Source organism: Kryptolebias marmoratus, linkage group LG14 (genome assembly GCF_001649575.2).
Source record: "Kryptolebias marmoratus isolate JLee-2015 linkage group LG14, ASM164957v2, whole genome shotgun sequence".
Classification (NCBI taxonomy): Eukaryota; Metazoa; Chordata; class Actinopteri; order Cyprinodontiformes; family Rivulidae; genus Kryptolebias; species Kryptolebias marmoratus.
In genome coordinates, this window is record NC_051443.1 from 21,731,314 (window position 1) to 21,750,985 (window position 19,672).

A 19,672-nucleotide genomic window follows, 5' to 3' on the forward strand; every position below is an offset into this window, starting at 1 on the left:
TTTAACCCTTAGATGCATAAGTGTGGTCAAAAATGACCCCGAGGGTTGTTATTTTTCAAAATCTCTGAAATTAAACATTTTTACACTTCCATATTACAGGTATTCCTCATAAAACCTGTTTGTGACTTGAAGCCATTTGAATTTTAATTTTTTTTTATATACATTTTAAGAAATTGCAGTTTTTGTGTCACTACCCCAGTTTTCCATAAGTGGGGTCAAAAATGACCCCAAGCATTTTCTATAGAATCTCAAGGGTTTGCTTTGGGAATCTTTGATTTTTATCAACTGTGACTGTCAGGATACATTTTCTGTTCCACTTACACATCTGATGCCTGCAGTCTCACCACCAGGAGGTCAGTTTGACACAGAAGCATACATGTAAGTATTTTCTTCATTTATCAACTCCATGACTTGTCTGTGATAGAGTATCATGTTGGTCAACAAAGTAGATACTAGTTAGCTAACTACAAAAAATGTAGTAGTAATGTTAGTACTCTGTTAGTTGGCTAACTAAGCTAGCTAACATTACACTAGTTTAGTAAGCCAGCTGATATTACTGTATTTGTTGTGTAGAGACTCACTGTATTCATAATTCCTTGTAACAAAAGCTTATCTGTTAGTTAACCTATTATATGATTATTGAATATTGATTGGTGTGTGTGCGTATGTACACAAATGCATATCTGTGCCTTTACTTACATATAAATGCACAGACATTTACTTAGACAGCTCAAAATTGATTTATAGTTTTGTGTGTCATTCAAACATAGTCTGTTTTATGTTTTCTCATCTAGAATATCATGGCTACTTGGAGGCCAGCTAGGATACCTGAAGACCTTGCTCGATATATGATCCTGAACAGATGGGATGAAGAGTCCATCGGTGGGCTTGATTCAGGATCTGACATCTCAAATGTAGAGGATACAGATTATTGTCCACCTGGACATGTCAGGGAACTAACCTGTCCCTGCTGAACAAGATCAGTCGGACACAGAGAAGTCCTCTGAGTCCTCAGAAAAGGAAATGCATTTTGTGTCCAACAGAATGAGTCGCAAGGGCTCTTACTGGGCAGAGTGACCTCTCACTCAGGCTAAAATACCAAGCCATAATTTACTGAGAAGTTGGTCAGGACCTGCACCTGGGTTTAGCACCATCTCTCCAGTAGATGCATTGAAGCTGTTTATCACTGATAGTAATCTGCGACATTTCCTCACAATGCTCTCAAAGGAGCTTGTGACTCCTCACATGAAAAGTCAATTGGAAGGTACCCCAAATCTACCAACCTACATCACTGAAGCAGTGGGAAGGTGTGGAGTAACAAAAGTTGCAAACCAGCAACAGGAGAGAGGCACAGAAAGCCAACAGAAGATAAAAGAGGTGCCAGATGTGTCCAAGAAACAAAAATCGCAAAGCCACCAATTGGTGTTGGAAATGCAGTACCCTAGTGTGTGTAATGGTCACAGCCAAAAGTAAATAGTTTGTGACAACTGCACACAGTAAACAGAAAAATGATGTTTGTGTGGGCACATGTGAGTGAACGGTGTTCTGGTCTCATGTATGTTTATTGTCTTTTTGTCCTCCAGACAGATTTTTGATGTTATTTCTTGTGAAAAAAAATGTTATAAAAAGTTATGAATAAGCAAGTTAAATGTAAAATCAGTGTTTTGTTGACCCAAATATAATAAATATAGTAACGTTAAACCAAAATTAAAGACATCTTTTAAATTCATTGCAAAAAAAACCATTGATTCTAATTGGGGTCATTTTTGACCCCACTCATGGAAGAGTGACGGTATTGGTGGCTCATGCATCCAAGGGTTAAAACAGAACAGAGTTAATGCCAAGTTCACACAATAATATGGTAACTTTGAAGCTAAGAAAGTACAGTTTGAACCTTCCTTTAATCCATTCCAACTAAGAGGAAAAGAAGATCCAACTTTGAGGTGGAGCTAGAGGTGAAAAATAATTGGACTGTACCACTTACTGAATCCCCCATTAACTTTCCACGCAAGCTGTTTAATCATCTCTGTTGTTGTCAGTATGGGCAACATTTCTCTGTGTTGAAATTAATAATGAATAACACAAATGAGTTTCATTCTAATGTGAGATTCAGTTCGGAGAGTTTTCAGAACCCCGACTCTTAGAGAAACACATCTGTAGTTTTCCTAGCTACAAAGTATCAGCTTGAATTTGTTCATATTTTGTGTGGATATTTTCGCATTTAATTTTAGGGTGAAATGCTGGCAGCGGTTTAAAAAATATTTGCTGTGTTGATGGCATTCCATAAAATGTTTTCATTAGAAACCAGTAAAAAAAAGTGACATAAGAAATTAATATTTATTTAAAAGCTTCCCAGTAAGTTGTCACAACTGATAAATAACATATATTGAAAAAAGGTAATTTTATATTTCTATATAAATATTTTGAAGAAAAGACATCTGAAAAACATTACAAGTTTTAGTTTGTTTTGTGTTGTTTGTTTGTTTTTAAATCCTGGACATTATAAAATACAGTAAGACTGTTTCCTTTCATAAGTGAAACTGTGATATCATTCTTTTGTGACCTTATGGTGGCCGAGGACCCATTTTCATTCATTTGTTCATTTTTGCTTATTCACTTTTGTAAATGAAGAAACAGTCAAGGGGTAGTACTCATCAAGGAGGAAATAAGGAGAATATTCATATTTACTAAACACAAATCTGTTTTATACCTGCACAAGGTGCTTTATTTTATCTCTTGTGCTTTTAAATCTGTTGTGAACGAATAGATGTCAATCTACAAGGAGTTGGTCCTAAAGTTTAACACCCAAGCTGAAGAGGAAAGAATCAGGAAGTTCATATAGGGGCAATAGAGTCAGTTGAGCAGAGTGTTTTGAATGCAGAAGTAGCAACAACAAATATGAGGAGAACAAGCAAGTGAAAAAAGAGGGCACAGCTGTTCAGAAATGTGGTAATATTTACTTCATTTGTACTGCATAGCCATCTGCTTGCCCAGAGTTGAAGCAGAAATGATGGTTCTTTTGGTCACCAGTTAGCAAAATGTGTGGTCTGTAAACTGTGATGAGTAGCAATACTTCAGTAGAGATTATAAGGAAAAAAATCCTACGTAGGTACTGTTTTGATGCCGTTTCTCATTTCTCTTCATCTGCTATGCCTTACATTCCACCATATTTCTAAGACAGAACCAATTTGTTATAAATAGGGTTCAATGAACTATTTCATTTTTTTTTTTCATAAAAGAAGATTTTAGTTATTCTACAGAGCCACATCTTGCTGGTTTAGTTAAAAAAATTAAATTATGCATGTCTCACTTTAATAAATATGACAGCAATACCAAAATAAAATGAACGATTTAACATATTTACACTCATCTCTTACTGAATAAAGTCATCATCACAGTTGTTTTGTTTATATGCTCACACCAAAAGTACACTAGTAAAAAGAAAATGTACTTCCTTGAAGATGACTTTAAGGGCAACTCTTTTTTTCACACTCAGACTCACACTCACAAACACACATATAAACACACTTCCACACAGGCAGACAAATCAATATAGTCTCATTTCACACCTTCTGCAGCCAAAATTCTCCATTGTAGGGGCAGCAAAACACACACAGAGACCAGATACGGAAAAGTCCGACATAGAGAGACAGATGGAGGGTGCAAGGTGGGTGTCAGACAAAGTGGTACAAATGGAGAGCTGAATCCCAGCGAAGGTGTTAGAGAAAGAAAAGTAAAACATGAAGTTGTTGGGTGGCAGTAGTATCATAGCCTCTGGTGAAATGGTTGTGTGTCACTGGGTGTGAAGATCAGAGTGTTTGGAGTTCAAAAAAATCCCACGCAGGGTTACCCTGTTTCTTACCTTGACATTGATCTGGCTTTCAATTGCCTCTCCAGTATATTTCCTTCTCATTTCTCCACCTCCCTAATGTTTTTTTTTTTTTTGTGTGTTATTTTTTTTTCTTTTTTTTATTTCCTGCAAATACTTAAGACAGTCACAAATTACACCTAAGGTATTACCATTACAAAAAAAAATTATCTAGTGTTGTACAGTTATTTACATAAAATGGTATGTTTATTTGCACAACTAGTGACAGCAGCAGGTAGCTGTATCACTTCTGTTACAGCCTGGGGCACTTTCAACAGGAATTTCATATTATTTCTGCCAGAATAATGGTGCAATGTGAAATTGATGGGATTGTAAAGATGTTAAAAATACCAATTGCAAACATCACAATTAATAGTTTGAAACGAAAGTCCTTCTAAGAAGGTCCACTTTTGCACAGACTAGATGTTAGCTCATGAGAATTAAACTGTATTGCTTCAAACTGAGGATACTCAAAGTAGTAGTAGGTAACATTAATTGTTGTTAACCTTTTCACAGAACCCCACTTGGAAAGAGCTGAACTAACCCTTTATAAATGCTCTTACATTGGGCCTTTTACATTAGATTGTTTCTATAGTTTACTCATGATGTACATGTTCAAACTTTTTAATGTTGGGTATACAAATAAAATCTGCCCTTTTGCTGCTGCTCAGCTCATTTTCTTTGCATATGTACATCCCTCTTGTAGCTCACTCCACACTGGCTCCAGTCCACAGCCTTGCAGACTTTAGAAATCAATATATATGTGTGTGCGTGAGAGTGTGCTCGAGTAATGGAGTGGGATTTGACAGCAATTGTCAGTCATCTCACATGGGCCACGAAATATAATCTAAAATAGAGCAGCAAAAAGCTGTGAGTGTGCTTCTGCACATTGAAATGTATGGATAAGGTGGCTTGAAAGCCTTTGATTAACACCCATTTCTGCATCGCCTCTTTCTGAGTCACCTCCCAACATTAAAAACCATTACAGCTCTTTGCCAGTGAACGTTTGTCATGCCATTGTGGTGCTAAACAACACTGCAAGATTACTTGTGTTCTGTCATTTTTCATTCTTTCATGTTTCCATTGTTTTAGGATTGCCTTGTAGCTTATCTTTCATAAACTGGAATTTTGTTAGTGCATATTTCATTCATTTTTATAAAGCCAGTTTGCATTATTTATTGTGTAGTTTACAGAGTCCAGCAGGGTGTTGAGGTGCATTTTTGGCATTGTGGATAATCCTGATTTTAGTTATTGTTGTCTTTTAGGGATTGATAGCTTTAAACTGTTTTTTCAAAGTGCAAAGTGATAAACAAGAAAATGAATTAAGGGTTGCATATTCTTTGAAAAAAAAAAAAAAACATTTGCATGGTATGTTATTTAACTTGCAGCTTACCTAATCAGACGGCCCAAAATCTTCTTGTGCAATAGTGAAATATTTACGCAGAAACATCAATTTTCTTGGCTCAATTTTAACAGTATAAAATCAGGATTGACAAAACTCAGGTTTAACAATATTGACACCAAATGGCTTGTGTAAAAAAATAAATAAATAATTGTAAGCAAATCCTGTCTTAGAACATCTTAAAGTCACCATTCAGTTTCTCCAGCGGGATGTACTGTATCTAATAAAGATAATCGTTCATACACATCTGATACAGATTTACCAGTTTGAGTTTAAAGCTACAGCATTTTTTGCCTCTTTAACCTCCATGTAACAATTTGATCATATGTGAAGAACCACATACAAAGTCAAATTGAAGCTTTAAATATGCAGTTTTCTTTAAATGGCACTGGTTGTTTAAACTCTGTCAAAAGGAAATTACCATATTATGATCACTATTAGGGATTTGAGTTCATTTTTTTATTTTTTGTTGATTTTATTCCTTCAATAAGTTTAAGAATGTTTTTCAGCCAGAGTGGTTTATTCACTGGTTTCAGGGGAATGGAGTTTACAAATTCCATGTGCGAAAAATTACTTTCAAAGTAAGGAAAAATTTCTTAAGTGCTGCTTCATAACACTCCTAAATGAGTCCATCTGTGTGTTTTGGTGTGAGTGTCTGTGTGTGCTTGTTTTTTCAAGACTATTAGTATGTGTCGCATTAAATATGTTTTGTCTAGTGTGAGGGTTCTCACAGTGTCATGGATGAAATCCAAAGTGATGAGATAGCATTTTTCATGGGATTTTGTTCCATGTTAACCGATTCTGTGCTGCATGCCTATTTGTTTAGCCTATATTTTATTTTCATATTCCTACTTTTAAGTTTAACTCAGTTTAGTTTATTTAATTAAACAATTGTAATTCAATGTATTTCTGTAGCACACACACACACGCTGTATAAAAAACAGAAAGTGGTTCTATTTCTAACCCTGTTACATAAAGTCTGGTTAAAACCAAATTTATTCCAATTTAGTACAGTCTAATTGCTTATGTATTCAATCAAATTCAATTCAGTACAATTAGATTAGTGTATCTGTAATTATGAAATGAAAATTTGTAGAAAATAAATTGTATAACAATCAAAGCCAACATATTGCACAACCTGTTTGATGTAATTACACACTCTGACTAGAGACAGGTGGCAGAAGTGAGTACTTTCTTTTAACTGCAGAAGACTTTTAGGTACATGGTATGAAAAAAAATAAAGAAAAATACAGAGAAGAGTGAGGAAATCTGATCAGCATATCATGAAGGATAACAAGAAGAAGTGGCTTAGAGTCACTCAATAAGCTTTATCAAAAAGCAAAGTTTTAAGCCTAATTCTAAATTGACGGAGGGTGTACTCATCCATCATAGGAACTATGTACCACTTTCCCTTTTCTTATTTATGTTGTCTTGAAAAAAAAGTAACACTCTCCTTAGATTGTCATTTTCTTTTTTCATCATCTTCTTGTTGTCTAACTTAATCTTTGTCTTCATTTTTCTTTCATTATGCTACCTTTTTGTTTGCTCGTTCTCCCTACCATTCCAGTAGGATATTTATATTGTTCTGAGGAGTGTGACTGCAACCTTGATGGGATATTTCCCATTAGGTCATTTAGATGCAGCTAGGGTGAACATAAGATGTGCAACAAACGGCCCGAGCACAGCTAATGCTTGGCCAAACCTTTGTAACAGATTGCTTCACTAATAAAGTATGAAAGGGCAGGAACAAAGAGGTAGGGGCATGTCACTGTGTGTGTGTGTGTGTGGTGAAGTGAAAGGTGGTAAGAAGAGAATGCTAATACTTCTGTCAAGACCTTTGTGAGTCAAGTGCTTCCTTAAAACAGCAAATAGTAGTGAACATACACACTCCCTGTCAGTTAGAGCTGTACATTCCATTAGGATTGTAATACTATAAGGTTGTTGTTTATTTTTCACGTTGACTTCATAGTTTTATTTTTATTTCCGTTTTTTTATGTATTTATTTATTTTTTTATTTTATATTTTTGCATGAATATTAACCAGGATGAAAATAGCCACTCATTCAAAATGACCTAGCCACTTACTAAGCAGTCACAATGAATAAATACATTTAATACACTTTATAATCATGGGCTGTGTGGGTAGTGCCAATTGGAACAATATAATAAGAATTCATGTGATTACCCTGAAACCACCTCAGGCTGAAGGAAATTAAAGTATATATTTTAACCTTTTATTTATTCAGGTAATTTTAACTTAGCCTGAATGTTTCACTCAACATTGCTTTGAGTCACATTCATGCTGCCACGCATGTTAATGACTTGGAGCCACATTATGAATACAATTCTGTTGTTAGCCACAGGGCAGCTCTAAAGTAGCAAACAGGTTCGGTGCCTGTATCAAAGGCATCTAGTTTGCCATGAGAGAAGGGGTCGTTACCGATTTATATTTTCCACCTACATCTAAGGGCTTAAATTGTCAAATTTATATACAGAAGCGCAGCAGCATCATGGAACCAGTGAATGACAGCATTCCTACTGCTTAAAATAAAGTGCTGCTCTTGCCACCCCCACTTCACACCTACTTGCTAAGTCAGCTCTGTGACTACCTGCCTTGGCAGCTCAAAGGTGTAGCAGTGGCTGGTTGACTACAACCCCCACCCCCACTGCCCTCCACCTCCAAAAGGTGTCTCAGACCCAGCTTAAAAAATGTGTTGTGAAAGTGGTTTTGGTAAACATCCATCCCTTAGATTTCACTTGTTTCCAAGAACTTAAGAAGTACAAACATGAAACATGAAAAATGTGCTTTAGCTAAATCTGTTTATTTTATTTTTTCTCAATTTAGGATTTATGCTTATGGCTAACTATTTCCTGTATTTTCACTTATTAACATTATTGCATTATACAGAAAAAAAAAATAATATTTGCATTCAAAAGTTGTTGCCTTCCTGCTTAGTCATCGGTGTAACATCATCTCAGCAAGTCTCCTGGGAAGATCAGGGCTCTGTGCTGTGTCAAAGTGTGATATGCTGTCATCAGCATTTACCAGAAGACAGAGAAAAAAAAATATCTAGAGGAAGAAACAATGAGCAACATGGAAGGAGTAGTTTGTTGCAGAGAGTCTACTAGATGAGAATGGTGTATAGAGAAAGACAGAGAAAAGGTGGAGAGGATGACAGACGAAGGGGCAGCAGGTGAAAAGAGAAAACACAGAATAAGACATGAATTGAGTGAGACAGACAGCCCCAGTTTAACTGTTGAATTATAGCTTCACATGGAGAGACAGAAAGTAAGAGATTGGCTGGCAGACTGAGTGCCTTTAGGGCTTACGGAGAACAGAGAGAGCTGACCGAGATAATGAATGAGTCTCCGCTCTACGAAACACACAGGTATACGCACACATGCAGACACAAACTGAGCTCAGATAATGACACCTGTGTTAAGTCAGTGATGACTAAGTGTAGTCTAGAACAGTGGTGTTCAACAGTAGATGACTCGTCCTGGGGTGACTAATCATGTGATTGTGATGTAATATGACATCCTCATTGCTCAGCATCAATACTCACCATTTTATTTCAGGCTGCAAGCCTCATATACAACTTATTTGTTATAAGATTATTTCTTCCTTCTCATATGTCATTTTTGCCATTTTATTCCAATGTCTAGAATTGTAATTAAAAGTAACTTGAAGGTATATCATCATCATCCCCAGCATATTAGGTTGCATATATATTTTACTTGTGCTCTTAGAGAGCTGGGTGTAATACCATATTAACAGCACTAAATAAAGCCTATATGTTTATTCCATTATGGAGTAAAAGAACTAGATAAGTAACATGAAAATTATATAAATGAAGACTGAAATAGTCGTGTATGGTAGAGAAGGAACAGACATTTAATTTTACTTTAGTGAATGCTCTAATATACCTGGTATGTTTATCTGGTTGCTGAGGTTCTTGGCCACCCAACCTGCTGTATCCACAGAGGAATTAGGGTTTTATGTCTGTTCTTAAAGCTACAGTTCTTAAAAAAATGTACGCTGCAAGGTACAGAAATGGTCCTTTGGGTAGTATCTATGAACTTCTATTTATCACCACCAGCAGTTAAGGATACACAGGTACACTTTTCAGATCATTTAACCCTTTGAGGCTCAGTCTGAGACTGCTTGTCAAAAACATGCAAGATCTTGCAAAAATTACTGGGTGCTTTACATTTCCCCTTTCTTTATTATTAGAGGAAATGTCCATATGAATCTTGCCTTCAAACAAGTTAGCAGAGGAGACAATTATTCCCTAAATGACATGGACAGGTTTTGGAAGAGAAAAATCCTTCATCACTCCGACCATGAGAAATGTTTGAATACAGCTTGTGTACAGCTTGTTTCGTAGCGCCTCAAAATCATCTTCTGATTCTGTATTTGCATCCATGAATAAATCAATAGATATTCTATAACAGCAACACTTTCCACCTCAGGGTGAAATAACAGACTTTATACATTTATATATATATATTACCATTACCCACCCCCCTCCATTTAATTATTTACTTTTTTGTGGGCATTCTTGTTGTTGAAATTACTCCTTTTAAAGATTTGCTAAATATGTTCTCTTTTACTGATCACTTGGGATGGGAAATTTTCCCCAGTAACTAAGATTTTTATTATTTGCATATATGTCTCTGAACTCCTGACTGCATTTACTTTTTGCAGGACACAAATAAGCAGATAGAAAAAGGAGGCATAATATACATTAGCACCATGCTCTTTTATTTTATTATGATATGGAAAAGAAACTGATTCAGTTAGCTGCAGGTCAGTACTATTGAATTTGGAAAAGGTGGAGTGGAGACTGCAAGTGTTTGACCCACAGTGGGCAAGGCCCTAGCTCTGGTTCTGATTAACTCCCAGTAAAAACACCTCCGTTCAGTACATCACAGCCTGTACATCACACTCTCCTTCACACACACTCACACTAACACACACATGCTGTGCAGCTCCTGGAGGCTCCCTGTTCACAAAGGGGAGTCTACACCCATCATTCAAAGCCTCATAGGACTTAAGAATGCTCACACACGCTCATTTACACACACACACAGACAGACACACACAGACACACAAAGTGCTCTGTTTTCTTAGCTTTGATACACTTATAGAGTTCAGAGGTGAGAGGGCTGGAGGTAACAGTGTGTTTTTCCAGAGCTCTCTAACCACCTAAATCTGCTTCCACACACACAAGGAGGTCCAGATGGCTGGGTGGAGACAACACTTCTCTCATATGTACACACTCATATTCATTCTTAAAAGAAAGAAAAAAATCCCTGAACAACAAGTTTTGACATGAATAAATCATATATCTATGGGCAGAAATAAGCATGATGAACTTCAATGATTTATTCAGAATAAGCGGTTTATTTTAAATTAGTTCATGTGTACGATAACTGCTATGTTTAAGAAGAAGCTTTATCATACTTATAAATGGATAGAAACTACAACAATTTAGGAAAAGTTTGTACTATTGACTTATAGAGGTGCTCAGTTTACTTGTAAAAACCAGAACAGGTTAGGCGCGGCAGCTCTGTGATGTGGGACCTCCAGCTGTAGCAGTTCTTTAGGATACATGATACACAGAGGCTGATGTGTTCAGGTCCCCTAAATCTCAGCCAGCTGAAAGCAGTCACATGTAATCAATGGCTGAATTTATCACCGTGAGCCAAACGCCGTCATTCACATGTACAAGGGTTTGCATGTCCACACGTATGTGCGGTTTCGTGCTCAAACTCTGCAACCTCTTGAGGCACGACTGACGTTGTCTTTAGCAAGCAATTATAGCCAACACCACTGTGAAAAAGGTCACAGCCATCCAGCTATCAACACTTTGCACTAAATGCCAGCTGTGTGTGTACGGATGTGTGCAGTGCTCCCAAAATGCCAACAGACACACTATCAGGCTCGACCCACCCCCTCCCACCTCGCCCCTCAGCGCTTGTAGTTAATCTGCCGCAACCCAGCGTGATTGATGAGGGAATTAGTGTTACAGAGCAAAGCAATGCATTATGGGAATGAGGAAGTTGTATTACTGGATATAGAACTTGACATTAAACGTTACAGTGCACTACTTATGTGTGATTAGTTATGTGTTTGTGACTAAATGTGTGTTCATTCAGGACAGTTATTGATGGATGAACGTGCCAGAGATGCTCATTTTCTGTTATTACAGCCATCTGGGTCACAGGCAGAGTAAACTCATTAACATTTGAGCTAATTAATGTTAGAAACCTGTGTGGATAAACACCTGTCAGAGTTACAGCACCGTTAAGGGTAAGAAAAAAATGTTAATAAAAGTGAAAAAAACAAGACTCTTCCAGACTTTTAAAAACTTTTAAAAGTCTTTTTCTTCATTTTATTAAGTAAATAACTGTGGAAAGTATTTTATACATACATATACACACATGCATACAAGTGTTTTTAAAGTACAGCTGCAATACCTAGATTGGATGCTATACCTTGAAGATTCAAGGTTTTACTTCGTATGATGTTGACAGAAGACTCTCCCTGAAAAGATGTGGCAATCCCCACCTTTTGTCCTTGCTCCAGACAAGATTTCCTATTTAATCTCCATATTTTTTTAGACTATATCAAGAACTTTTTGTTATAAAGGAACTGCTTCTCTTTGCCCCAAGCAAAGGGTAGTATGGCTACTTGGTTAGTAATGTAGACAGTAAAAACTAGGCAGTGTTTACTGTGTTTTTTTCTTTTTTTCTTTTACAATTCACAGTCTATTCCATGGTGAGTTGTGTTGCTTTGACTTATTATATACAGGAGAGAAAGGCAAAGGCATGATTTTATAGGGTTTCAACATGTTCTGTAGTGCCAGACAGCAGGGTTTTAGCTAAACAACCAATCTCCACCTGGGACCTAGCTGGATAATTCACCACAGTCTCAGTATCATATATTCAGTAATTTTCTGTACAATCCATAAATCTCAATCCTCTGCACACCCTTTGGAATTACTTAATAAAATAGCTACTTACAACCTGAAGAGTTGAATCATTTGTTTAGATTTTATTTTGTCAGGGGAGAAGGTAACATTTTCCCACATGATGGATGTCTTACTTGGAGACAAAACTCCTTGCATGCAGTTTCCCGCTGATGGCCTCGCAGACAACAATTCGAGACAGCTATTGTTAGCTTTTCTTCCACATTTGATAGCTATGGATGATGTTCCTTAGGGCTGTAACTTGCTACTCTTGCTATAAACCAAAGAGCTTATTTATTACCCAGGGGAGCAGTTCTTTTTATTTTCACAGCAGACACATTTGTAATGAACTCTTTCTATTTCTGACAGCTTGCTGACAGGAAGAATTTGGCTGTTTTGTTTTTGAAAGAAAGATCAAGAGAGAATATCATTATGTCTATATGTCAGTCAGTTATTACAAATGTGGAATATAATTAGCATGGACTTGCTGTTGAACCTACTGACTGAATATGACCTGAACTATGCACAGTCTTTGTATTCCTAATGGCCTTTTTGAGCAGGCAGTGGGATTTTATTTGGGACAGTTTAAACCAAAAAGAACTACTGAAAAAAATGAGTTTGTTGAGACTTATTTCTAAAAGGAGAATGCTTTCTATCTTCACTCAGACACCTCAGTCTGCCTAGTGTATTTTCCTTGTGGCTTTTCAATTTAAATGCAAATGTTCCCAAATCGGACTTCACAAAAAATGCAGAGGCAAAATCATTTATTAGAAATAAATTATATATTTTAATTAACCACTCAAAAGAATCATGCCTATTCAGCCCTTTCCCCTCCAATGAGAAATGAATAAATAAATACGGAATAAGGAAGTAGAAGAAGAGGATGAATAGGTGAGTTGAGGAGAAATAGACGGGAGGAAGAAGACAGGAGGGGTTGTATTGAGTTTGTGTGATTGTAGCACTAACCGCCTGTTGGCTGTCATTATGTGAGTGATCTGAAGCTGTCAGATTTCAAAAAATGTATTGTTTTCTGATAGAACGGCTAAATACTCCCATAAGCACCCCCCACCCCCAACCCATACACACAAATAGGAGTATTTTGCTTTCAGAGTCCTAAATACAGTCAAACACACACATTTACACACAAACTTTGGTTTTGATGGGCAAACCAGCACTTAGAAAATGAAGAGCAAAGACGGGGATTGTGATGCTCTGACAAGGAATGCAATTTTAATTTTACCCCCTGTCAGTCTGTTCAGATGAAATACATATGAGCTGCCAATCATTTACACTCACAAACAGGGGAAGTACACCCACATGCACACAATCTTTCAATTATTTCTTTGTATGCAAACTTTCAGTCACTGCTTTCTTTATTCACAGGTGCATACACAAAACAAAAAGAAAAAAAGTAAACCGTGCAAAATAAAGCAGCATTCAACAGGTAATTTAGAGAAAAAAAACAAACATACTACAACTATCATTTGCTATTTGACAAACAAACAAACAAACCCATCTTCACTGTGCATTTATTTATTTATTTGTTTGTTTGTTTGTTTAGTGCATACTTACATCCTTCTATTAAAAACTATTCGTAATTAAGCATATGGAGCTAAAACATAGTTGCTTTGTGGTGGAGTCTGTAAAACTAAGCAAATGTTCTGATAAAAAGCAACCTAAATAAAACAATAAGTTGAGGTAGGGTAGAATCTCATTCCATTTGAAAAAGTCATATCTCCTATGTCTATCACACGTGTCATTCTCCGTTCCTCGGGGGCTGCTCTCCAGCATGTTTAAGACATGTTCTTGCTTTAAAACACCTGGTTCAATTGGATAACTTATGGACGTGCTTCTGGAGAACTTGATGATTTGATGAGGAGCTAATCAAACCATTTGAATCAGGTGTGTTGGAGCAGAAAAACCTAAAACTTCCAGGACAGTGGCCCTAGATGCCTGGAGGTTGACACCCTTGGTCAATCATTTCATTTTGTAAAAAAAAAGATACATTTTAGGAAATATTTGTCATCATTGTCATGATTCCTAATATAAACATGGCCAATGAGGCTGTTGGAGGATGTCTAATTTTTTTTTTAGGTTCAGAAAACATTTTATTGTCCCTGTTTTTGTGCGAGTGTTAAAGATTTTCGTTTCAAATACAGTTTAGTTTTTAATTGATGAAAAATTCCCAGTGAGCTTATTGTCTTAGATTGATCTTTTGCTTTTTGACATTTTAGACCAAGTATAAAAGCTTTTTCATGTTCTTAAGAATCAATCCACAGTGCTTGCAGTTGTGTTTTTCTTTCCCCTTTGCAATATGCTTTAACATGTTGTTGTGGTGTTCACGCTCGGCCTTAACAGGAAGAGACAGAACCAGTGAGGGATATGATATGAAGGGGGGGAATTTGAGATGGGGAGAGAGAGAGAAACTGAGCATGAATAAGCCCAAGACTAAAAAAAAATATATAACTTGTTTTTATTTTTAAAAAAGAGAGAGATTAAACAAAGAGTAAGAGGAAATGGAATACGACACAGTTCTGTATCAGCTGGAGTCTCACCTCAAAAAAACGGCAAAAAATCCCCCAAAAAACACAAAAATCCATGTCCTTTTTTTGGCTCCATTTAGAGTGCTCACTCTGTTCTTCACAAGCAGATGCACACACCTTCCTCAGTGCAACTCTCAGCAGCAAGCAGACCTGTAGACAACCTTTCCGTGTGTGAGAGCCAATTCCTTCTTCAGGCTGTACAGAGAGAAGAAGACACGCACCCAAGAGATCGTAGGGGAGATAGAGAAACAAGGGGAAGAACACATTTTAAAGGGAAGATATTGGTCAAAGCCCACTTGCTGGCAGGACTTCACCCAGTGCAGCTGCATGTCATGCTGAATTCAGGAAAGCTTAAGTTCTGTTGTAGCTAATGTTGGTTTCTTACTTCTCAACTTATAATAAAGATAGAAGTGTCAACATTGTGAGAATATAAATGTGAGGCAAAGAAAACCAAAAGATTTGTAATTATTTAATTATTGAATTTAATTTAAGGACTACTTTTAACATGCTTGATGTTCAGGTTAAATTATTGATCAATGCATCCACTTCTTGTAAAACTGAGGCTTTTAAAATTCACAACCTATGACAAGCAAAAGAATGCTTGTGTTTTGTTATTTTGAAAACTGCATTTGTTTATGATGTGCTATACCTTTAAGAATTCCTGGCTCAGCCCATTCCAGAGAGGATGAACCCATTAGACTGATGAAGAGAGAGAGAGAGAGAGACAGAGAGAGAGAGAGAGAGGGAGAGAGACAGACAGAGACAGACAGAGAGAGAGAGAGAGAGAGAGAGACAGAGAGAGAGAGAGAGAGAGAGAGAGAAGGAGAGTCAAATGAATATAAAAAACAGAGGAAGACTACATGATACAGGATAAAAAGAGAAAAGGAAAGAACGATACTAAGAAAACTTGACAAGAAGAAAAGGAAATGAGAACAGAAGAACCGAGTACTTCAGAGACTGTAATAATGTGAAGGAAGATGGACACTTAAAAACATAGAGAGGACAGGAAGTAGGTATCTCTCCATCTCTTGCATGGTGTTATAGGCGTCTATGGGTCTGTCATTCATTCAGGACGACAGGCGAGCACATGAACTCACTCTGGCTCTCACATACACTGATGACTTTGTTGTGTGTGTGTGTCTACAGATGGCAAACCTTGTGACATCGTTGTGCTGTGTAGTCCTGGCTGCGGTGGTTGTAGCGTACGCTCAGAGACGCATTCAGCTTGGTGAGTATGCATTCCATCTTCTATATTAATCTGTTTCATTTCTCTGCTGAGGCCTACTATAAGTCTATTTTATTTTAGTTGAGTGGTCAACCCTGGTGGGCTTTTTCTGTTCTCCAACAAAGAACATAGTTTGACCTGCAGTTTTTTCTCTGTGCTCTACTCCTTATATCAACTTAACTGTGGTCCTTGTTGCTACTTCTTTTTAATAGTTTTTAACCTTTATTGTTGCTCACCACTGAAAGTGATGCAACATTGTTTTTGCCTATGCCTGTGTGTGCCTGTGTGTTCATTTGTCTGTACTTCTACCAAAATATCTCATGAACAACTGAATAGATTTTATTGAATTTTCTTGTAGAGACAGATATCTGTGGGAGGGTCCAGGTTTAATTATTTTCCTATTTTTCTTACTAATATATATGGGTAAATTAGCTTTGTGCAGTTAACTGAACTATACTCATATTTGGTCACATTACTAAAACCATAATAACAAGGGTTCAACTAAATTGCAACTCAGACCAAATGGCAGTCATGGGCATGTAGAGGCACAACGCAACTCTTACAAATGTTCATTATAGTTAATGAATACATTGCAGGGAAGAAAAAAAAAAACAGGTTTATCAATAAACAGTTTGAAATAAACTCATCAAATCAAAATCAAATGTTTGAAAAAATAATAATTAAATAATTAAATAAAGAGGATAAAAAGCATTGCTGCGTTCACACGATGAACAAGACCAATGTCACCAAACTTTTAAACAGTCTGTAGTTAACACATAACTCTGATTCTCACTTGACTTTTATGGAAGGGTTGCCTTGGCTTATTAGACTATGAGAATGAGCTGTTTGAGTCAGCTGACCTAAAGAAAGAGACAATGGAAGTCAATGACTATGGTGTCACGAGAGTCTCACACCAACACACACACAAACAAAGTAGATATAGAAACAAGTGCCTATGTTGGAAGTTGGGAGTTTTGCGAAAGCACCAGTAAAGATAAGTGCATGAGAGTGGGAATTCAAACAAAATCTAGTCACATTAAAAAATAATTAAAAAAGTCACACAAAGCAACAATGAATGATTTTGAAAAGGAAATGGTTTTAGTTAATGCACCAAGAGGAACTGAGAATACCCAACAACTCACTTTGTACGTAGTCAATTTTTTTATTTTTTTTTATTTACAATTTACGATCCACATTTGATTTAATGACTTAATAACTGAGATGTTTTATTTGTTTGTTGTTTTTTTTAGTATGAATTTAAGCTGCATTTTAATTAATTTGTGCTGTTCAGAGAAGCAGAAAGTAAGGTCAGTAAAGGCAGACCAGATAAAAAAGCAAAATCTAAAACTTAAATCTCTGTTGACATTAAATAGATATGGATTATAGACAAATGGTGTTATCTTGGAAAGGAACACTGTGCTTGGGTTAGTTCTGTTTGGTTACTTTGTTACTAAAATTTGCTTTTTGCATCAAATCAGTAATACAGATGACAAACATAAATCAAAAGTAGGAACCAAAGACAAAAAGAAAGAAAATCATTAGTTTGCTTGTTTTCACTCAATTTCTAATGCATAGAGGTGATTACATAGTTCCAGTATGACTGAAAGAAAGTCTTGCAAAGAGCTTAGTTTCTCTGTTAAATTACCAGCTTGTGTGATTGACAAGATTCCCCAGAGCATGTTTCACTTGTGTAGCGCATAACCACACTGAATCACAAACAATACAAACCATGTGTGCTAACACTTACGCATTGTCAGCTCAAGAGGCAATGAGGTTAGTCTGGGCTCAATTTGTAGGAAATTATAATATAAAAGAACAAGCACACTGTTAGTGTCTGTACTGATGTGTGTGTCATTGGAAATAGCTCTTGTATGAAATACATTTGAGACTTTAAACTTCTTGGCAAGAATGTGTTATAGTACAAAGAAAAAGGAACTGCAGACAGGATAAAACAAATACAATGAAGTCCGATTGATGTCCTGCCCCCCCCCCTTCCAAATAATAAAAAAAAAACTTTCCCTGTTTTCCATATAAGAAAGTTTCTATTTCTAAACAATATTATAACAAATACTTAATATCAGTTATTAATATCCAAAACACCTAAAGAGTCCATGAGATATTTGTAAAAAAGTTGTATTTTTAATTAGGGTTTTGTTGTTCTTGTTTTTTTGTTTGTTTTGTTTTTGTTTTTTTGTGTGTTTCTCTAATTTTTTTCTTCCTATTTTTCGTGTTTCTGCTCCTCCCTCCACTGTTTGATTATCTTCAGGTGCTTTCTGTTTTGTTATTGTGTTCCCTGCCCTTTAAGTCTGCTTCTGTGGGAGGTCCATTGTTCAATGTTGCTCTGGTCCCAGTAGCTGTGTGCCCTTCATGTTTGTAAGTATCTGTTAGTTTTCAGTGCAAGGCCAAAGCTATCCTCTCCTACCTGAGAGAGCTTGTGTTACCTGTGAATAAAGACGCCTTGAGTTCTATCACTGGATCCACTTTCTGATTCTCTTTACAAGCAAGATACATTATACTAATTTTTCAGCAATGTTTCAGCAGAAGGCAGCTGTTGTTAGGTACTCATGCTGACAAAAAAAAAAAAAAAAAAGACATGAGAAATTGTTGATAGAACCCTGACATTACAATCAACAGTCCCTCAATAAAACATCATTGAAAAAAAAGGGGAAATAAAAAATAAATAAATAAATAAAATAAAGCCATAAGCACACAGAAAGAAATTATGACAGGCTCTGAGGTAAAGCCAGTAAGACTTTACTAAATATTCTTGTGAAAAACAAACATGAGAAGGACAGAAAAATGTTAAGTGGAAAAGACATAAGACACATACATGCTAGAGGCAAAGTTTGAGAGAATACAAAACTGACATCTAATAAAATAATACTAAGAACAACATGAACAAAGTCTGTAAAAGACATCAAACTGGATGCTACTACATCTATTTAGTTTTTCATATATTACTCTAATATTACATTATTCATATGAATAATGTAGTTCAACAACATAACTTTAAAATAAGATATATACTAGCACAAAACAACAATCATTACTACAAGCTATCAGTAAAAATGTTGTTGTCATAGCTGTGAGAATATGTTTTACTCAAAAGTTGATGCGATGAGAACATATATAATGAAAAAAAGTGAGAAAGGTTAAACTAAAAAGTTGAATTATCCCAAACAAAGATGTGACCAAGCAGGAATTGAATTTCTCCAAAGACTAGGCCATTAGCATATGAATCTAATTAGTATGTAAGCTTACATAACACTTATGCATGTAATATATATATATAACATCCCTTGTAAACAAGATTTCAAAGATCTTAGTTCCAGACATGTTGTGATTTTTTTTTTTACTGACCCTGACCTCACAACATCCCTGTGGCTGAAGCTGAGGGGAATGGATAAAACATCCCTTCAAGGATCAGGAACGTTATTTTTGCTCAGAAGCATTAGAGGGAAAGCAGAATGTTCTGCCAGTCAAGCAGTGGTTCATAAAAATACATGACTTTACAGGCACTTGGGTCTCATGTGGACAAAGAACAACAGTGGTTTTTTCAATGGGTAATTACAGAACTCACAGGATTTTGGATCATGTTGTCAAGAAGATTTAATGTGCCAAAATTTGCAGGAGGTGGTTTGAATTCTTTTATTTCAGGTAA

At 36.2% G+C, this 19,672-nt stretch overlaps 1 protein-coding gene across 4 annotated transcripts in view; it reads left to right on the forward strand.

Annotated features, from left to right (window-relative positions):
* cntfr (ciliary neurotrophic factor receptor) overlaps window positions 1-19,672 on the forward strand; it is a 210,597-nt gene that overhangs the window by 63,696 nt on the left and 127,229 nt on the right. For 3 of the 4 annotated variants that reach the window (XM_037979341.1, XM_017410707.3, XM_037979342.1), the window contains one exon: window positions 15,933-16,014. In XM_037979341.1, coding sequence (XP_037835269.1) covers window positions 15,933-16,014 — 82 coding nt within the window. Of the gene's footprint in view, window positions 1-15,656; window positions 15,796-15,932; window positions 16,015-19,672 lie in introns of those variants that run through there. The other variant, XM_017410709.3, reaches the window with a different exon arrangement.